Source organism: Alosa sapidissima, chromosome 9 (genome assembly GCF_018492685.1).
Source record: "Alosa sapidissima isolate fAloSap1 chromosome 9, fAloSap1.pri, whole genome shotgun sequence".
Taxonomy (NCBI): domain Eukaryota; kingdom Metazoa; phylum Chordata; class Actinopteri; order Clupeiformes; family Clupeidae; genus Alosa; species Alosa sapidissima.
Window position 1 is genome coordinate 15957382 of NC_055965.1, and position 14526 is coordinate 15971907.

General features: G+C 46.8%; 1 protein-coding gene and 1 long non-coding RNA gene across 3 annotated transcripts; one reads left to right on the forward strand and one right to left on the reverse strand.

The window, feature by feature from the left end:
* The first annotated feature begins 39 nt into the window (after window positions 1–39).
* On the forward strand, window positions 40–10072 carry LOC121718418. 2 transcript variants are annotated; one of them, XR_006033937.1, is made up of 3 exons: window positions 40–80; window positions 1533–1684; window positions 9797–10072. It is a non-coding gene; the product is annotated as an uncharacterized LOC121718418 (long non-coding RNA). The 2 variants fall into 2 exon arrangements; XR_006033936.1 differs by lacking the exons at window positions 40–80; window positions 1533–1684 and adding an exon at window positions 2492–2598.
* On the reverse strand, window positions 827–14366 carry LOC121718270 (eukaryotic translation initiation factor 3 subunit B-like). The gene is made up of 18 exons (XM_042103210.1): window positions 14144–14366; window positions 12758–12950; window positions 12455–12574; window positions 12018–12075; window positions 11761–11889; window positions 11454–11611; window positions 11103–11234; window positions 10690–10756; window positions 10515–10561; window positions 9838–10048; window positions 4119–4191; window positions 3681–3803; window positions 3336–3414; window positions 3095–3233; window positions 2428–2553; window positions 1999–2076; window positions 1560–1668; window positions 827–1097 (listed from the first exon to the last, which is right to left on the reverse strand). Exons 1-18 carry the CDS (start codon window positions 14247–14249, stop codon window positions 994–996), a joined length of 2052 nt encoding a protein of 683 aa, XP_041959144.1. The 5' UTR covers window positions 14250–14366; the 3' UTR covers window positions 827–993.
* Between the last annotated feature and the right edge of the window lie 160 nt (window positions 14367–14526).

Genomic DNA, 14526 nt, shown 5'->3' on the forward strand with positions numbered 1-14526 from the left:
CTGAACAGGGGATAATCCTCTTTATAAAGCGACAAGGAGGCCAGATCTAGCAGCAAATGGTGCACACGGGAATATGTAAGGTAAGTTAGCCTAGTGAGAAATACAGCTTAATGAGAAGTTCACGCCGTTGCCGTTGCGCCCTTCACACCGAAATTTCAATAACCTTAATAGCCCATCATTTAAACTCAAATATTACCCTTATTTCTAGGCTATGTAAATTCAGTTTTTCAACCCATCTTTCCTGTCTTGTCCCAAATCACACCAAGAAACGTAGCCTATCGCTAACTTGTCTCAAACGTAAGCCGCCTATCCTGTTTTTGTCAACAAATATCGCTCAGACACATTCCAATCTGTTTGCAAGTTGCTTATTTGCTGCTTAAGCATTATGGATGTAAACTAAATTTGAAGAAATATTTGTGATCGTCGACCTACCGTGTTTAGGTTGTCTTTAGGTTACAAACCCGTGGCTCAACGCGTCTTGTTCCCATAGAAACAGTGTGCGGGAGGCCAGTGACCCACTGGGGAAATTTCCATGAATCCCACTTGTTTGTTGTATGACTGAATGCAACTGAACAACAGCAACGTCATTTTTAAAAAGTTTCTGTAAAAGCTGAAGCTTGGACCAGACCCATACTTACACCAATATCTTCAAAAAATTAACTTTTAATAGTGCAACTGTGTTAAGATAGTTGTCAATGCCGTGGAGTGTGCAGTTCTTTGCATGTTATTATGGCTTAGGCCTACTTGAATTAATGTAAACAGCACTATCCTAGAAATGATGGAGACAGTAAAACACTAAAACAGTGAAACATAAAAAAAAAGTGAATTAATTTAAAAGATTTATTTCAAATACAGCCGTAGTGTTTAACCACACAACCTAATCCAAGATGAAGAAGAGTTTTTTTTCCCTCTTTCTTCTTTTTCTTTAAAACATGTCCTTCACCAGGTAACTGGGTGTGTGCCTAAGATGGCATCGGTCATTTAAAAATAGGCCTACTCCAAGTCTCCTAAAGGAATGATCTCTTCGTTAATGAAAAACTCGATGGTCTCCTCCTCCCAATCCTCCACGTTACTTTCCAGCTCATCTGTGTCCACATCTGCAGGAGGCAGCAAAGACAATACAGTAGGTCAGGGAACCAGGAGCACGCACACGCACACGGACACAGACATTTGCGTATTTGTTAGAATTACATGTTGCATACAAAAGCGTCTGACTATAGGCAAACATGTGTGCAGATACAAAAAAAAAAAAAAAAAAAATAATAATAATACACACAGCTATACAAATTCATATTATAACAAATCACAGAGCAGAAAACAAGTTAACATGTATCAGTTGAGTCGGATATAGAAGAAATGATGTGGAATAACAGTGGGGGCGTGGGAGAATGACCTTGAGGAACATCACTGTAATGTTGTAATAAGGTTGCGTGGAGGTTACCTTGGGTAACATCATTGTAATGTTGTAATAAGGTTGTGTGGACATTGTGGCGAGGTTACCTTGGGTAACATCACTTTAATGTTGTCATTAGGTTGTGTGTACATTGTGTTTAGGTTACCTCCTCGTAGCTGAAGGCGGAGCTCCCTCTGATCGTTGTAGGCCTGCATTGCGCGCTCCCGGTAATTCCGGTACTCCTCCATCATCAGCCGACGCTTGTCCACCAGCTCCTGCACAGGCAAGTGGGTAAGACCAGAGCACATTAGCCCACGTATTACATTACGTCACCTCACTGACCAGGTAACATTACATTAGATTAGCCCACTAGCTAGGCAACATATTACATTACATAGTCAACTTATCTTATTTCAAAGCTAACATGAATGGTTTTCTGCAGTATGACTCCTTTAAATATGTGGTACCCATGTAATGAATCCAGGAAGTTGATTGATTTTAACCACTAACCATGCCTACTGGAGTTCATATCCATGTGTGCATGTGTGCATCAAAAACTACAGATTCCATAATCCTCTCACTCACTCTTGATTTTAACCACTAACCTTGGAGGCCTTGGACTGGCTGAGGCGATCTTTCTGCTCGAAAATCTTGGAATACTTTTTCAGGTCCTTCTTTATATTCTGTCAAACAAAAACACATTACCAAAATCAAATACAGAAATCAGATTAAGACTACAATTAACATATCAGAATCAGATTGGATCAGGGGCACGTTTCCCAAAACCATAGTTGCTAACTAAGTTAGCAACTTTGTTGGTTGCAATGCAATTTTCCATTGCCAACCAACTAAGGTGCTAACAGGTTAGCAACTATGCTTTTGGGAAACACACCCCTGATCAACAACTCAAAAAGACAATTCACAGCAGGACTTTGCCTATTCATAGGTATATCGTCATCCAGAATCTGGTGGTATAATATGTGTGGTATAGCTACAGACAACTTGAATGGTATTATGGGTAATTGTCAGTTTACCTTGATTTCCTCATTACTCAGTAGAGTTGGTGGACGTGGTCTCCATAGCAGCTGGCAGAAACGATCCTTGTTGTTTTTCTGTAGAAGACGCCCTTGGAAAGTCCACAACCAGTAGGCATTGTCCACCTATTGGATCAAGGTCAACACAACATGGGAAAGATGTTAGGAGAGGTGAGCTTAAAGGGGAACGAGTAGGCATTGTCCACCTATTGGATCAAGGTTAACACAACATGGGGAAGAAGTTAGGAGAGGTGAGCTTAAAGCTATGCAGGTTATTTTAGCTTAATTAACCTTAACTGAACAGCTTCGGAGTCATTGGAATGGTTATATGACTTTTTTCGGGTTGAATGGTGACCCGTCTCACTTCCCCCCTAGCGCCTGTCGGCGGAAAAACCACCCTTGCAACTTTGGGCCTGCTGCCATTGTGCTTACTGTTTAAAATGCTCAAATGTCTGTGACGGTATATCTCACAATCCTGCAGGACAGTGGATTTGTGGATTTCTTTACGAATGGCAAATGCAGATGTTGTAAGAAATCAGATAATTTACATGTCATTCTCAGACCATTTTCAATTTTTGACACACCAACATTTCACCCAACTGAATGCATTAATTCACCTTCTCAGTTCACTGAATTCAGTCCGAATCGAGTCCAATCGACTCCTTACCTTGTGACTCCACCAGGAGACGGACGTGACTACGTAGCGTCCCGTGGGGTCCCACTCCACGTCCGACGCCATGTAGTGCTCAGCGATGTTCATCATGGTACAGTCCGACGTGTCCACGAACGCAAGAGCGCCATTCATACTGACGGAGAGAGAAAGAAAGATTATTGTGATGATTGAAACATGCTCATTTGCCACACAAAAACATGAACCCAACTGTATGTAGACACGCACACACACATACCTCCTTAGTCCGGCTAGAACCATGAACTGTCCCTGAGGGCTCCAGAAGATGCTGTTGGCCTGCTGCTTGTCAAACATCTCTGCAAAAACACACACACATTTATTTAAATGTATTCATTTAACAGACACACGTGCACGCGCACACACACCCTGCAAAATATTACATCACAAATGTATACATTTCAAGTCATTCACTACAGAGGCAAAAGATTGAACACAACTCAAGACTAATGCCGAGAAACACCATTTATGTCCCACACCAACATTCTTTGGAACAGCCACAATTCATACACCAACATTCTTTGGAACAGTTTCCAGAAGTATAGCACTAGAAGGTGAGCCTTACTGATGAGATCGATCTTGCCGTTGTTCTTCACGTGGTAGAAGGAGGCGTTGATCCGGGGAGACTCGCCGTGAAGGACGGCAAACTTGCTACCGTTGGGCTCCCACGCAAACGCTATGATGCTCTCTAGGAAAGACACAGGAAACGTACCCATAAAAGCTCTGAAATTCCGACTTGCGTTTGAAAAGTGCCACTTCAGAATATATTTAATGAAAGGGGCAGAATGAACATTTCAATTCAAATAAACAGTATTTGTGGGTTTAGTGCATTTTTTGGCAGTATTACTGTGCTGTTTATCACAGTAATATTACAAAGTATCAAAGAATATTACAAAGTATCTGTACCTAAAATGTATTTCTCATTCTCGTAATTGTATTATTTATTATTTTGTAAACATTAGTGCATTTGTACGCGGGTGTGAAATTCTAGAATGTTCCTGACCTTTCATTTCCACCACGTCTACGGGCACCTGCTTTTCCCTCATGCGGAAGATTTCAAAATTTGTGACCACACCCTGTGTCGGAGAAGACATACACAACAGCTGTTAGTAATGACCTTCACAAGATCACAGAAACAGACAGAGTACAAAAAAAGTGACCAGACTGTCATGAGCCCTCTCACTCCACCGGGTTACCACCTTAATTGGTTTCCATTATCTTCCACTCTGCTCACCACTCTCTCTACTCAGCCTAACTAGCTCCACCTGTCCCTGCTCTGCTCTGCTCTAATTACTCTGCCAGCTGCGCTGCATTACCCACTAACCTCTCCCAGTATTTAAAGCCCTGTCTTTCAGCTCTCCTTTGTCAGATCGTCTGCAAAGCTCACACCCGGAACCTGTTTGCTCGCGCTTCTGGCTCACTCTTGTTTTGTGACCCCGGACCTGCCTGAATCTTGGATACTCTTCTGCCCCAGAAAACCAGACCTGCTTTCTGCCTTGCTACTACGAATTTGGATTTCCCTTGAACTGTACTTCTGCCTTGTTTCATCCGCCCTGTTGTGCCTGTGTTCCCCCCCCAGGACTTCCGGACCACCCACCACCGGCGTCATAGGACGCATCGCTGCCACTGGGTGGGACACAGACACAGCACATTGGACGGAACCCCTGTATCCCTGTTATTCCCAGTAACCCCTGGAGCCTTCACTCACTCCCTACTTCCCTTTTCCCTTAAGTTTAATAAACTTTCTGGTGTGACGCAATTGTGGTCCTCTGGTCGTCTGTCTGAACCGTGACAGTACGATCTGACCATCATGGACTCAGCGCACACTTCCCCCGACATGGAAACCGACGAACCTGAGCAACCCACCGCCATGCAACGCCTGGAACACACTGAGAGAGGGCTAGCCCGCATGAGCGGCGACATCACCTCCCTGCTTCAGGTCGGCCACCAACAGCATCAGCAGTTCCAGCAGCACCAGCAGCAACTCGCCATGATCATCCAACTCCTCCCCAACCTTACCCCAGCCACTCCGCCCACCGGCCCAGTTCCAGGCAGTCTGCCCACCAGCCCTGCCCCTGAGTTACCTGCCCCGGTCATTGCAGCCGCTGCTCCGGAACCCAAGATTGGAGACCCCGAGCGGTTCAACGGCGATTCAACCCAGGTCCGGCCATTCCTGACTAGCTGCCGACTTCAGTTCTCCTTGCAGCCAAGGACCTTCGCCACGGAAGGGGCTAAAGTTGGGTATGCCATCACTCACCTGACGGGCCGAGCTCGACTCTGGGGAACAGCAGAGTTCGAACGTCAAACCCCCGCATGTGCAACCTTCAACCTGTTTGCTGAGGAGATGCTGAAGGTGTTTGACCTGGATTCACCAACCGCAGAGGCGTCTCGTGAACTGTTCAGTATTCGACAAGGCAGACGTACAGTCGCAGACCATTCCATCGACTTCCGAACCCTGGCAAGACGAAGTTCTTGGAACACACCATCGTTGGTGGACGCGTTCTTCCATAGCTTGGCCGACTATATCAAGGACGAGTTGGTCTCCCATGAACTGCCTTCCACTCTTGATGAAGCCATCGCACTGACTGTCCGGATCGACAGAAGGATACAGACCCGTCGTCGTGAGAGGGGGCGCCAAGGTCCACCAACTACCGGCATTCGGAGAGATCCGACGGGGCTCCTGTCATCTACTGCCACTCACCCAAGTCAGCTTGACCAGTCTGAGCCCATGGAGATTGGGCGAGCCTCTCTCACTCCTGCAGAGCGCCAGCGCCGCTTCACCTCAAACCTCTGCCTCTATTGTGGAGGTGATGGACATCGTGTGGTAACCTGCCCTTTTAAAAGCCGAAGCTCACCGGGCATAGGGGGAGTCCGGTTGAGCTCAATGACCATCCAGTCCTCCGACCGCAAACCCCTGCTGCAAGTTCACCTCCGCCTCTCTGACTCAACTCACACCCTGGCTGCTCTGGTGGATTCTGGCGCCGAAGCCAACATAATGGACATCAAACTGGCACGCCAACTGGGACTGGAGAACCACCGTTTGACACCTCCTATTCCTGCCCGGGCACTGGACGGACACTTACTCGGATCGGTCACTCATGTCACAGCCCCGGTCTCGATGGGTCTGTCCGGAAACCATCAAGAAACTATCCAGTTTCACCTGCTCCCCTCTCCAGGCCAACCCCTCATCCTGGGTTACCCATGGCTCCGCCGGCACAACCCTCAGCTCGACTGGGTGACCGGGGTGATCAGGGAGTGGGGGGAGGACTGCCACCGAACCTGCCTGCTTGCTGCCGCACTACCCCCTCGGCCAGTACCCACTAACTCCGCTCCTGACCTCTCCAATGTCCCAGAATGCTACCATGGTCTCAGAGAAGTGTTTAACAAAGCAAGAGCCACATCTCTGCCCCCTCACCGACCGTACGACTGTGCCATCGACCTCCTCCCTGGAACAGCCCCTCCAAAGGGCCGTCTTTATTCGTTGTCTGCTCCTGAAAGAAAGTCCATGGAGGACTACATCAACGACTCTCTGTCCGCAGGATTAATCCGTCCATCTTCATCTCCTGCTGGTGCTGGCTTCTTCTTTGTGGGGAAGAAGGACGGATCTCTTCGCCCCTGCATCGACTACAGGGGACTCAACGACATCACAGTGAAGAACCGTTACCCTCTGCCTCTGCTCACCTCTGCCTTTGAGTTGCTCCAGGGAGCCACTGTTTTTACCAAGTTGGATCTCAGAAACGCTTACCACCTAGTGCGGATCCGGGAGGGAGATGAATGGAAAACCGCATTCAATACACCAACAGGCCACTACGAGTATCTGGTTATGCCTTTTGGCCTCACCAATGCTCCTGCTGTGAAGCTTGCCTTGGAGGAGTGGCGTCACTGGCTGGAGGGGTCCACCATTCCATTTCTCGTTTGGACCGATCATAAGAACTTGGAGTACATCCGCACGGCCAAACGGTTGAACTCCAGGCAGTCCCGCTGGGCCCTGTTCTTCACCAGGTTTAATTTCACTCTGTCATACCGGCCTGGATCACGCAACACCAAGCCAGACGCCCTCTCCCGTCAATTCCAGAAGGATGACACCCCCTCCAAGGATCCTGTGTCGATTCTGCCAAGTCCCTGCATCGTAGCAGCTCTGACCTGGGCTGTTGAGGAACAGGTGCTGGAAGCTCTCCGTAACCAGCCAGGTCCCAGCGCTTGCCCAGCTGACCGCCTGTTTGTCCCCGAAAACCTGAGGTCCCAGGTCATTCAGTGGGGACATGACTCCCGCCTAGCTTGTCACCCTGGCTCCACCCGCACTTACAACCTGCTCGCCCAGAGGTTCTGGTGGCCCTCTCTGAGAAGGGATGTACGGGAATTCGTCCAAGCCTGCCCCATCTGCAACCAACACAAGTCGTCCTGCCAGCCCCCAGCCGGATTGCTGCAGCCCCTGCCTGTGCCCAGACGTCCCTGGTCTCACATCGCCCTTGACTTTGTCACGGGGCTGCCCCCTTCAAGTGGCATGACCGTCATTCTGACCATAGTTGACCGATTCAGCAAGATGGCACACTTCGTTCCCCTCCCCAAGCTCCCAACCGCCAAGGAGACCGCCCAGGTGGTCCTGGAACACGTCTTCCGGATCCACGGACTGCCAAGGGATGTAGTTTCTGACCGTGGCCCACAATTCTCATCCGCCTTTTGGAAGGAGTTCTGTCACCTGCTGGGAGCCACAGTCAGTCTGACTTCCGGATTCCATCCCCAATCCAATGGGCAGTCAGAGCGGGCAAATCAGGAGCTCGAGAAGGCACTGCGATGCATGACCTCACGCAACCCCCACTCCTGGTCGCAGCAATTGACATGGGTGGAGTACGCACACAATTCTCTGACCTGCTCTGCCATCGGTATGTCCCCCTTCCAATGTGTTTATGGATACCAGCCTCCTCTATTTGCCAGCCAGGAAGGGGAGGTTACTTGCACATCTGCACTTGCTTTTGCCCGTCGATGTCGCCGCACCTGGTCACAAGCCCGAGCCACACTCCTCAGATCCGTTGCCAGCTACACTACCGGGGCCAACCGTCGGAGAATTCCTGCTCCCACCTACCATGTTGGTCAAAGGGTGTGGTTGTCATCGAGGAACCTGCCACTCAGGGTGGAGTCGCAAAAGCTGGCACCTCGGTTCCTTGGCCCATTCCCTATTGTAAGAGTGATTAGCCCAACTGCTGTCCGGCTCCAACTGCCTAATTCCATGAGGGTGCACCCCACTTTCCATGTGTCTAAGATTAAGCCCATTCATGAGAGTCCGCTGGTCCCTGCTGCGCCTTCTCCTCCTCCTCCACGGCTCGTCGATGGTGGTCTGGTTTACACCGTCCGCCGCCTGCTTCGGTCCAGACGGAGGGGTAGGGGTCTCCAGTACCTCATTGACTGGGAGGGCTATGGACCTGAGGAAAGGACCTGGGTCCCGGCTAGTCGGATTGTGGATCGGACTCTCATCACCGCCTTCCACCAACGGCATCCTGATCAACCTGCAATCCGTAGGGGCCGCCCCAGAGGGGTCCCTGACCGTCCTGCCCGCTCGGCTTCCTGTCCTGTGCCTGACCCTGTCTCGGGACCTGTCCCATCTCCCGACCACGACCCTCCGGCTTCCTCCGAGGATGAGGACGTTCACTCGGACCGTTCGGAGGAGTTCTAGCCCTCCTCCGGCTCCCCTCCTCCCGCCCGGCGTGGTGTTGCTCTTGGGACTTCTGGGGCCGTCCCTTGGGGGGGGGGTTCTGTCATGAGCCCTCTCACTCCACCGGGTTACCACCTTAATTGGTTTCCATTATCTTCCACTCTGCTCACCACTCTCTCTACTCAGCCTAACTAGCTCCACCTGTCCCTGCTCTGCTCTGCTCTAATTACTCTGCCAGCTGCGCTGCATTACCCACTAACCTCTCCCAGTATTTAAAGCCCTGTCTTTCAGCTCTCCTTTGTCAGATCGTCTGCAAAGCTCACACCCGGAACCTGTTTGCTCGCGCTTCTGGCTCACTCTTGTTTTGTGACCCCGGACCTGCCTGAATCTTGGATACTCTTCTGCCCCAGAAAACCAGACCTGCTTTCTGCCTTGCTACTACGAATTTGGATTTCCCTTGAACTGTACTTCTGCCTTGTTTCATCCGCCCTGTTGTGCCTGTGTTCCCCCCCCAGGACTTCCGGACCACCCACCACCGGCGTCATAGGACGCATCGCTGCCACTGGGTGGGACACAGACACAGCACATTGGACGGAACCCCTGTATCCCTGTTATTCCCAGTAACCCCTGGAGCCTTCACTCACTCCCTACTTCCCTTTTCCCTTAAGTTTAATAAACTTTCTGGTGTGACGCAATTGTGGTCCTCTGGTCGTCTGTCTGAACCGTGACACAGACACTGATTAGACAGATTAAACACTAGAAAAACGCAGGTATATTCTTGTTTATTATGTCTTGTTTGTATGTGCACATTGTCGTATCTAGAATGTATAGATTGTCTATATGTAATGTATGTCAGCATTACCAGAGTGACACCAGCAGCCAGAACCAAATTCCTTGTAAGTGTGAACATGCTTTACACAAATCAAATCTAATTCTGATTGAGATTCAGGCACAGACCAAAACTGTCACACTCTCACTTTCTGAGTCTGCCTCTCCCTCACCCAGTACCAACAATATCTCTTTTTTCCCAGAACCCTTCACCATTGCCCTCACCTTGACCCCTTGACCTTACCTGTGTTCCCTTGGGTGTGCGGTCCACCTTGACGCACAGGTAGTCTCCGTTGCGCTGCCAGTGCAGCTTGCAGTCCACCACGTTGAAGAGGTTCCTGACGCGGATCTCCTGACGCGAGGGCAGTTGCATCAGTGTCACGCGCGCCGGGATGTCCTTATCCTCCGGGACCCAGAACGCAATGATGTTGTCACCCGGCGACCACGAGAAATCCCTTCAATAAAAGAAATGCACCACTGTTCAGCTTTTTACTACACTGTTTGACTTGAGAGTACAACAGGAAAAACACTTGTGCATTCAAACTATATATAACTATATAACAACTGATTACACTGCCTATCGTGTATTACTAGACAATTCCATAATCCTTCATAAAATCACTGGTCTACATATTATTGCAAATACTGGCATACTTATACAGCTTTTATTTTTTATTTTTTATTAAATGCTGATCTATGATCTATAATTCCTTCACAGAATTCTGCAAACTATAACTATATAAAACAACTTACTACATTGCCTATCATATTTTAGCTTATTTGCATACTTACTTATTGTATACTTATACAGCACTTTGGCATACTTACACAATATTTATTTTATGAACTGCTGATTTATGATCTATAATTATTTCACAGAATTCTGATGCAGTGGCAGAGAGGCAAGAGTTGAACACTCACTTAATTCCATTGATCTTGAGACTCTTCTTATCGAGCAGGCCCATAGACTGAAATAAATGTAAAAAAAGGAGAACAGTTATATAAACCCATGGGGATAGAAAAAAACCCCCAAAAAACAACAGATGGAACGTTTCTTCAGTTGTGTTGATTTGCTCAAATTTGATCTGAGTCTTACCGGCGTCTCATAGATGCTGAGCGTGTCTTGGGTCATTCTAGCAAAGAACTTCCCATCCTGACTCCATCTGTGAGCAATGATGTACTTTGATGAATGATCACGAACAAGCGCTTTAACACTTCATTATAACATGCTCCAAATGATGGAGGGTATGAGAGGGAGAGGTAGGAGAGAAAGAAAGAAAGATAGAAATAGAGAACTAGAGAAAGAAAGAAAGAAAGAAAGAAAGAAAGAGATAGAGAAAGAAAGAAAGAAAGAAAGAAAGAAAGAAATGCACAGTGGAAAAGAGAAAACAACCATAAGGAATAAAACACAGACCGATAGAGAAAGAAAGACAGAGAGAGAGAGAGAGAGAGAGAGAGAAAGAATAAATATGAAAGACACTGACACAGAGTTCCTGGTGCCCCACTCACTTGAAGATGGGCCAGTGTGCGGAGCTCTCGCAGTGGAACCCTCTCTTCTTCTGTCCAGTCAGGATGTCCCAGATGATGATGGCCTGTGGGTCCTCCTTGGTGTCCAACAGGGGACTGAACGTCACCACGTACCTGCCAGCCATCATTTCATGGTTATGTTTACATTTACTAGTGAGCAGACACAACACTCTCATCCAAAAAAACATACCAAATCATAACACCACTATAACACATTCATATTGATGATGGTTATAAGGATGCCTATATTGAAGATGTATCAAGCAGTCTCCAGTAGAAGGGAATGGCAGATGTTTTCCATAATGTTGAATCAGTTTAAGAATCTGCACATACCTCTCACAGGGCGAGAAGTCGATGAGGGACACACCCTGGTGACTGAACCTCTGGATCTGCTTGAACTTCTCGCCTCCCCATAATGCAATGCCTCTCTGGTGGAAGGTGGCCAGGTATGTGCCTTTGGGCGACCAACGGACGTAGGTCTCTGTCCAGCGCTGAGGTGGACAGTAGAAGGGGGAGGGGTTATTTATGCATTTAATGCAGACCATTGAATTTTACTATAATGGAATATGTGCATATATTAATATGGTTAACTAACAATTCATTCATTCATTCATTCATTCATTAGGGTTAATGTACTCACTGCTCTCTCCTCAGCAACGATTGGCTCTTTAGGATCATTGGCAAATATGGCCGTCCTCTCGCCTGATTCATAGATCACACTGTACTGATCCCGACAGTCTTGATCCTCAATCCAGTGCCGCATGTTACCCTGAAAACGATAACATGCATTCAACTTCAGGGAACAGTTACGTCAAACAGCAAGTCAGACACTTATTCTACATGGTATAGGCTAGGCATTGGTAACAGAGGAATATTTTCAGTCAGATGAGCACGTACAAAGTCCTTGAATGGCTGTTTTTCTGGAGTCTCCCATTCATCACAGATATTCATGTACCTGTAAGAACAAGAAATAGTTTTTTTGAGAGCAGTTAAGTGTCTGCCTAAGATGAGACTACCTCTATATTTATACCAGGGGCACTCAATCCCAAGTGCATGCTGGAGCATTGTTGCTCTGCTAGTTTTCCATCAGCTTGACTGGACGACTTGAACATTTTAACACTAGGCAAGAGCATTATATACTGAATTAGGTGCAAGTGCAACCGTGCTGAATCAGGTGTGGCCGAAGCATAGATTGGTAAAGGGTTTTTTTTTAGAATGAGGGATCGGATTGAGAACCCCTTCAATATACTGAATAAATAGTTATTCCTTTAACTTACAAATGAAATTTGTAAGATACTAAATGAAGGTTTATTTAGATATATAAAGGGACCTACTTGTCAAAGTCTGTGAAGAGGTTTACTCTGAATGTATGTTGTTTGTCGAGCTTGTAGCCATCAGCGTTCTTTACAGCCTCTAGGGCGTGGTTCGGATTAGCATATTCTAGGAAAATGTACCTGAAGCGGAGGGGAAAAAAGACAGAGGTGGTGAACAGAGTCTACAGAAACTGCAAGGAACAACTGTTAGAAAGTATGAGTGTGCCGTGTAAATGTTATAATATTATATAAATAACAAATACGTATGCTTATAATATTAAATAAAAAGTATACTTATAATATTGTAATAAATATTATGCTCACCCTTTTGTTGTACCCTCTGTATCTGGATAAAATTCATTGGTGATTTTGCCGAACTTAGAGAAAATTTTGTGAATGACGTTTTTGAGCTTCTCAAGTCTCTCGGGGCCGACCTGGGGCACGTTGTCCACCACCACCACAGAGTCGATACCGTCGGCCTCCAGCGGCTTCTCCCGCAGAACATCTGCCAAGAGCTCTGCGAAGGCACACGGGGCAAAGGACAATGTTCAAGTCTGATTGATGTCATGTGCGTTAACACAAGGTCAACGTTTATTATAAAATGTATTGGGCAATGGCCAACATTTGACTAAGTCTGTCTGTGTGACTCTGTGTTTTTGTTGTCACACAGACATTACTGACCTTGAGGGAGGAGAAGACATGGCACATTTTATTACACCTGACCTACTGGATAAAAGAGCTGTGCAGTCACCAAAGTGTCATATCACCATATGTCATGTCATATCCCAATAAGAATAGCTAATATAGCTAACTACATGAAAAGGCTCATTTCCAATTTAGAATTTTCACTTGAAAAATAAAGCCTTGCATTTAATGTAAATTTTGACCTATTTCGGCCTCATTTTAATTTCATTCATAGATTTGTACCAACAACTGCTGAGTGGTTGGGATTGGAATAATTGTACAAATGTAAGCCTATGCAAAAACAGCTTTATGGTATAGTTCAAACTCAATGCAAAAAAATAATAATTGTTTAGTTAACCAACCACGTAAAGCAATTCAGAAAGGACACTGAAAAATTGTCAGTTGACAATGTCCTCTATTATCTCAGCTTGCCAACCTCATGAGTCAGTCTCAGATTTCACGGTCTGTTGCAATGAGATAAGATACTAAATAACGGTTTCACGTTCAGGCCAGAAGTATTTTTCTCATTTTTAAAATAAAGCTACAACTAAAAGCTGGTCCCTAAAAATAAAAAAAGACATCACTGTTAGCTAAGAGGACACGTTTCTCTGATTAGTCTGGTTAGTGATATTTGATAGGTGGAATGTTACGCCGCGCAGCCTTACATAAGGTATAACGAGGTCCATAAATAACTCCGTGGCTTTGTGTCAATACAGCAATAGAATAATACAAATATGTAGACTGGACACAATGTATCAAGTCTGGCCCGTCCGCATTCTAGCCTACTACACTAGGATGCTGCAAATGCGTCAGCATCCAAGTCTCGCTACGCTAGTATCAAGAGATAGGCAGGGTGCTACCCCAAAAGCGTGTATTTATGGCACATGCCCACAAAAAACATGAACTCGAATTGGGTCAGAATTAATTCAAGATGGGAAAACAGAGTTTTAATTCAAGATCGCATGCAGGAGCTAGCACATTAGCTTAGTAGCGGGCCGTGAAAGCCTGGTCCTTTCCCAAGCTTACCTTCATCCTCGATGTCGTCCACGAAGTCCTCGGGGTCGCTAAACGAAGGCTCCTCCTCGTCTTCATCAAATTCCGCTCCCGCAGCCATGTCTAGTGTATTCTGCATCTGATGGCTTGTCAAAAACGTGTTAATACCACGAATACAATATTTCTTGTGATAAAAGATGTAGACCTGTCCGCATCATTGGAGAGCCATGCTACGTTGTGTAAGGTAATGGCAGCGGACTGGGGCTTGGACCTTCGAGAACAATACAGCTGCACACTACATGTGCGCAGCTTTCCGTACGACTCCCATGTCTAGTGACTGCACCAACATCAGCGCATTCGGTTTCGACGAAATACCCGTGGCGAGATTTGTGTACGCATGGTCTGGTCATGTATGC

Bases quoted from the DNA above. Each gene is read 5' to 3' on its own strand.
- LOC121718270 (XM_042103210.1), bottom strand. From the start codon at position 14,249: ATGCAGAATACACTAGACATGGCTGCGGGAGCGGAATTTGATGAAGAC. The intron at 12,951-14,143 runs GTAAGCTTGGGA...GTGCCTTCGCAG, and splicing joins GGACGACATCGAGGATGAAG to AGCTCTTGGCAGATGTTCTG. The intron at 10,757-11,102 runs GTGAGTGGGGCA...CATTGCTCACAG, and splicing joins GCACACTGGCCCATCTTCAA to ATGGAGTCAGGATGGGAAGT.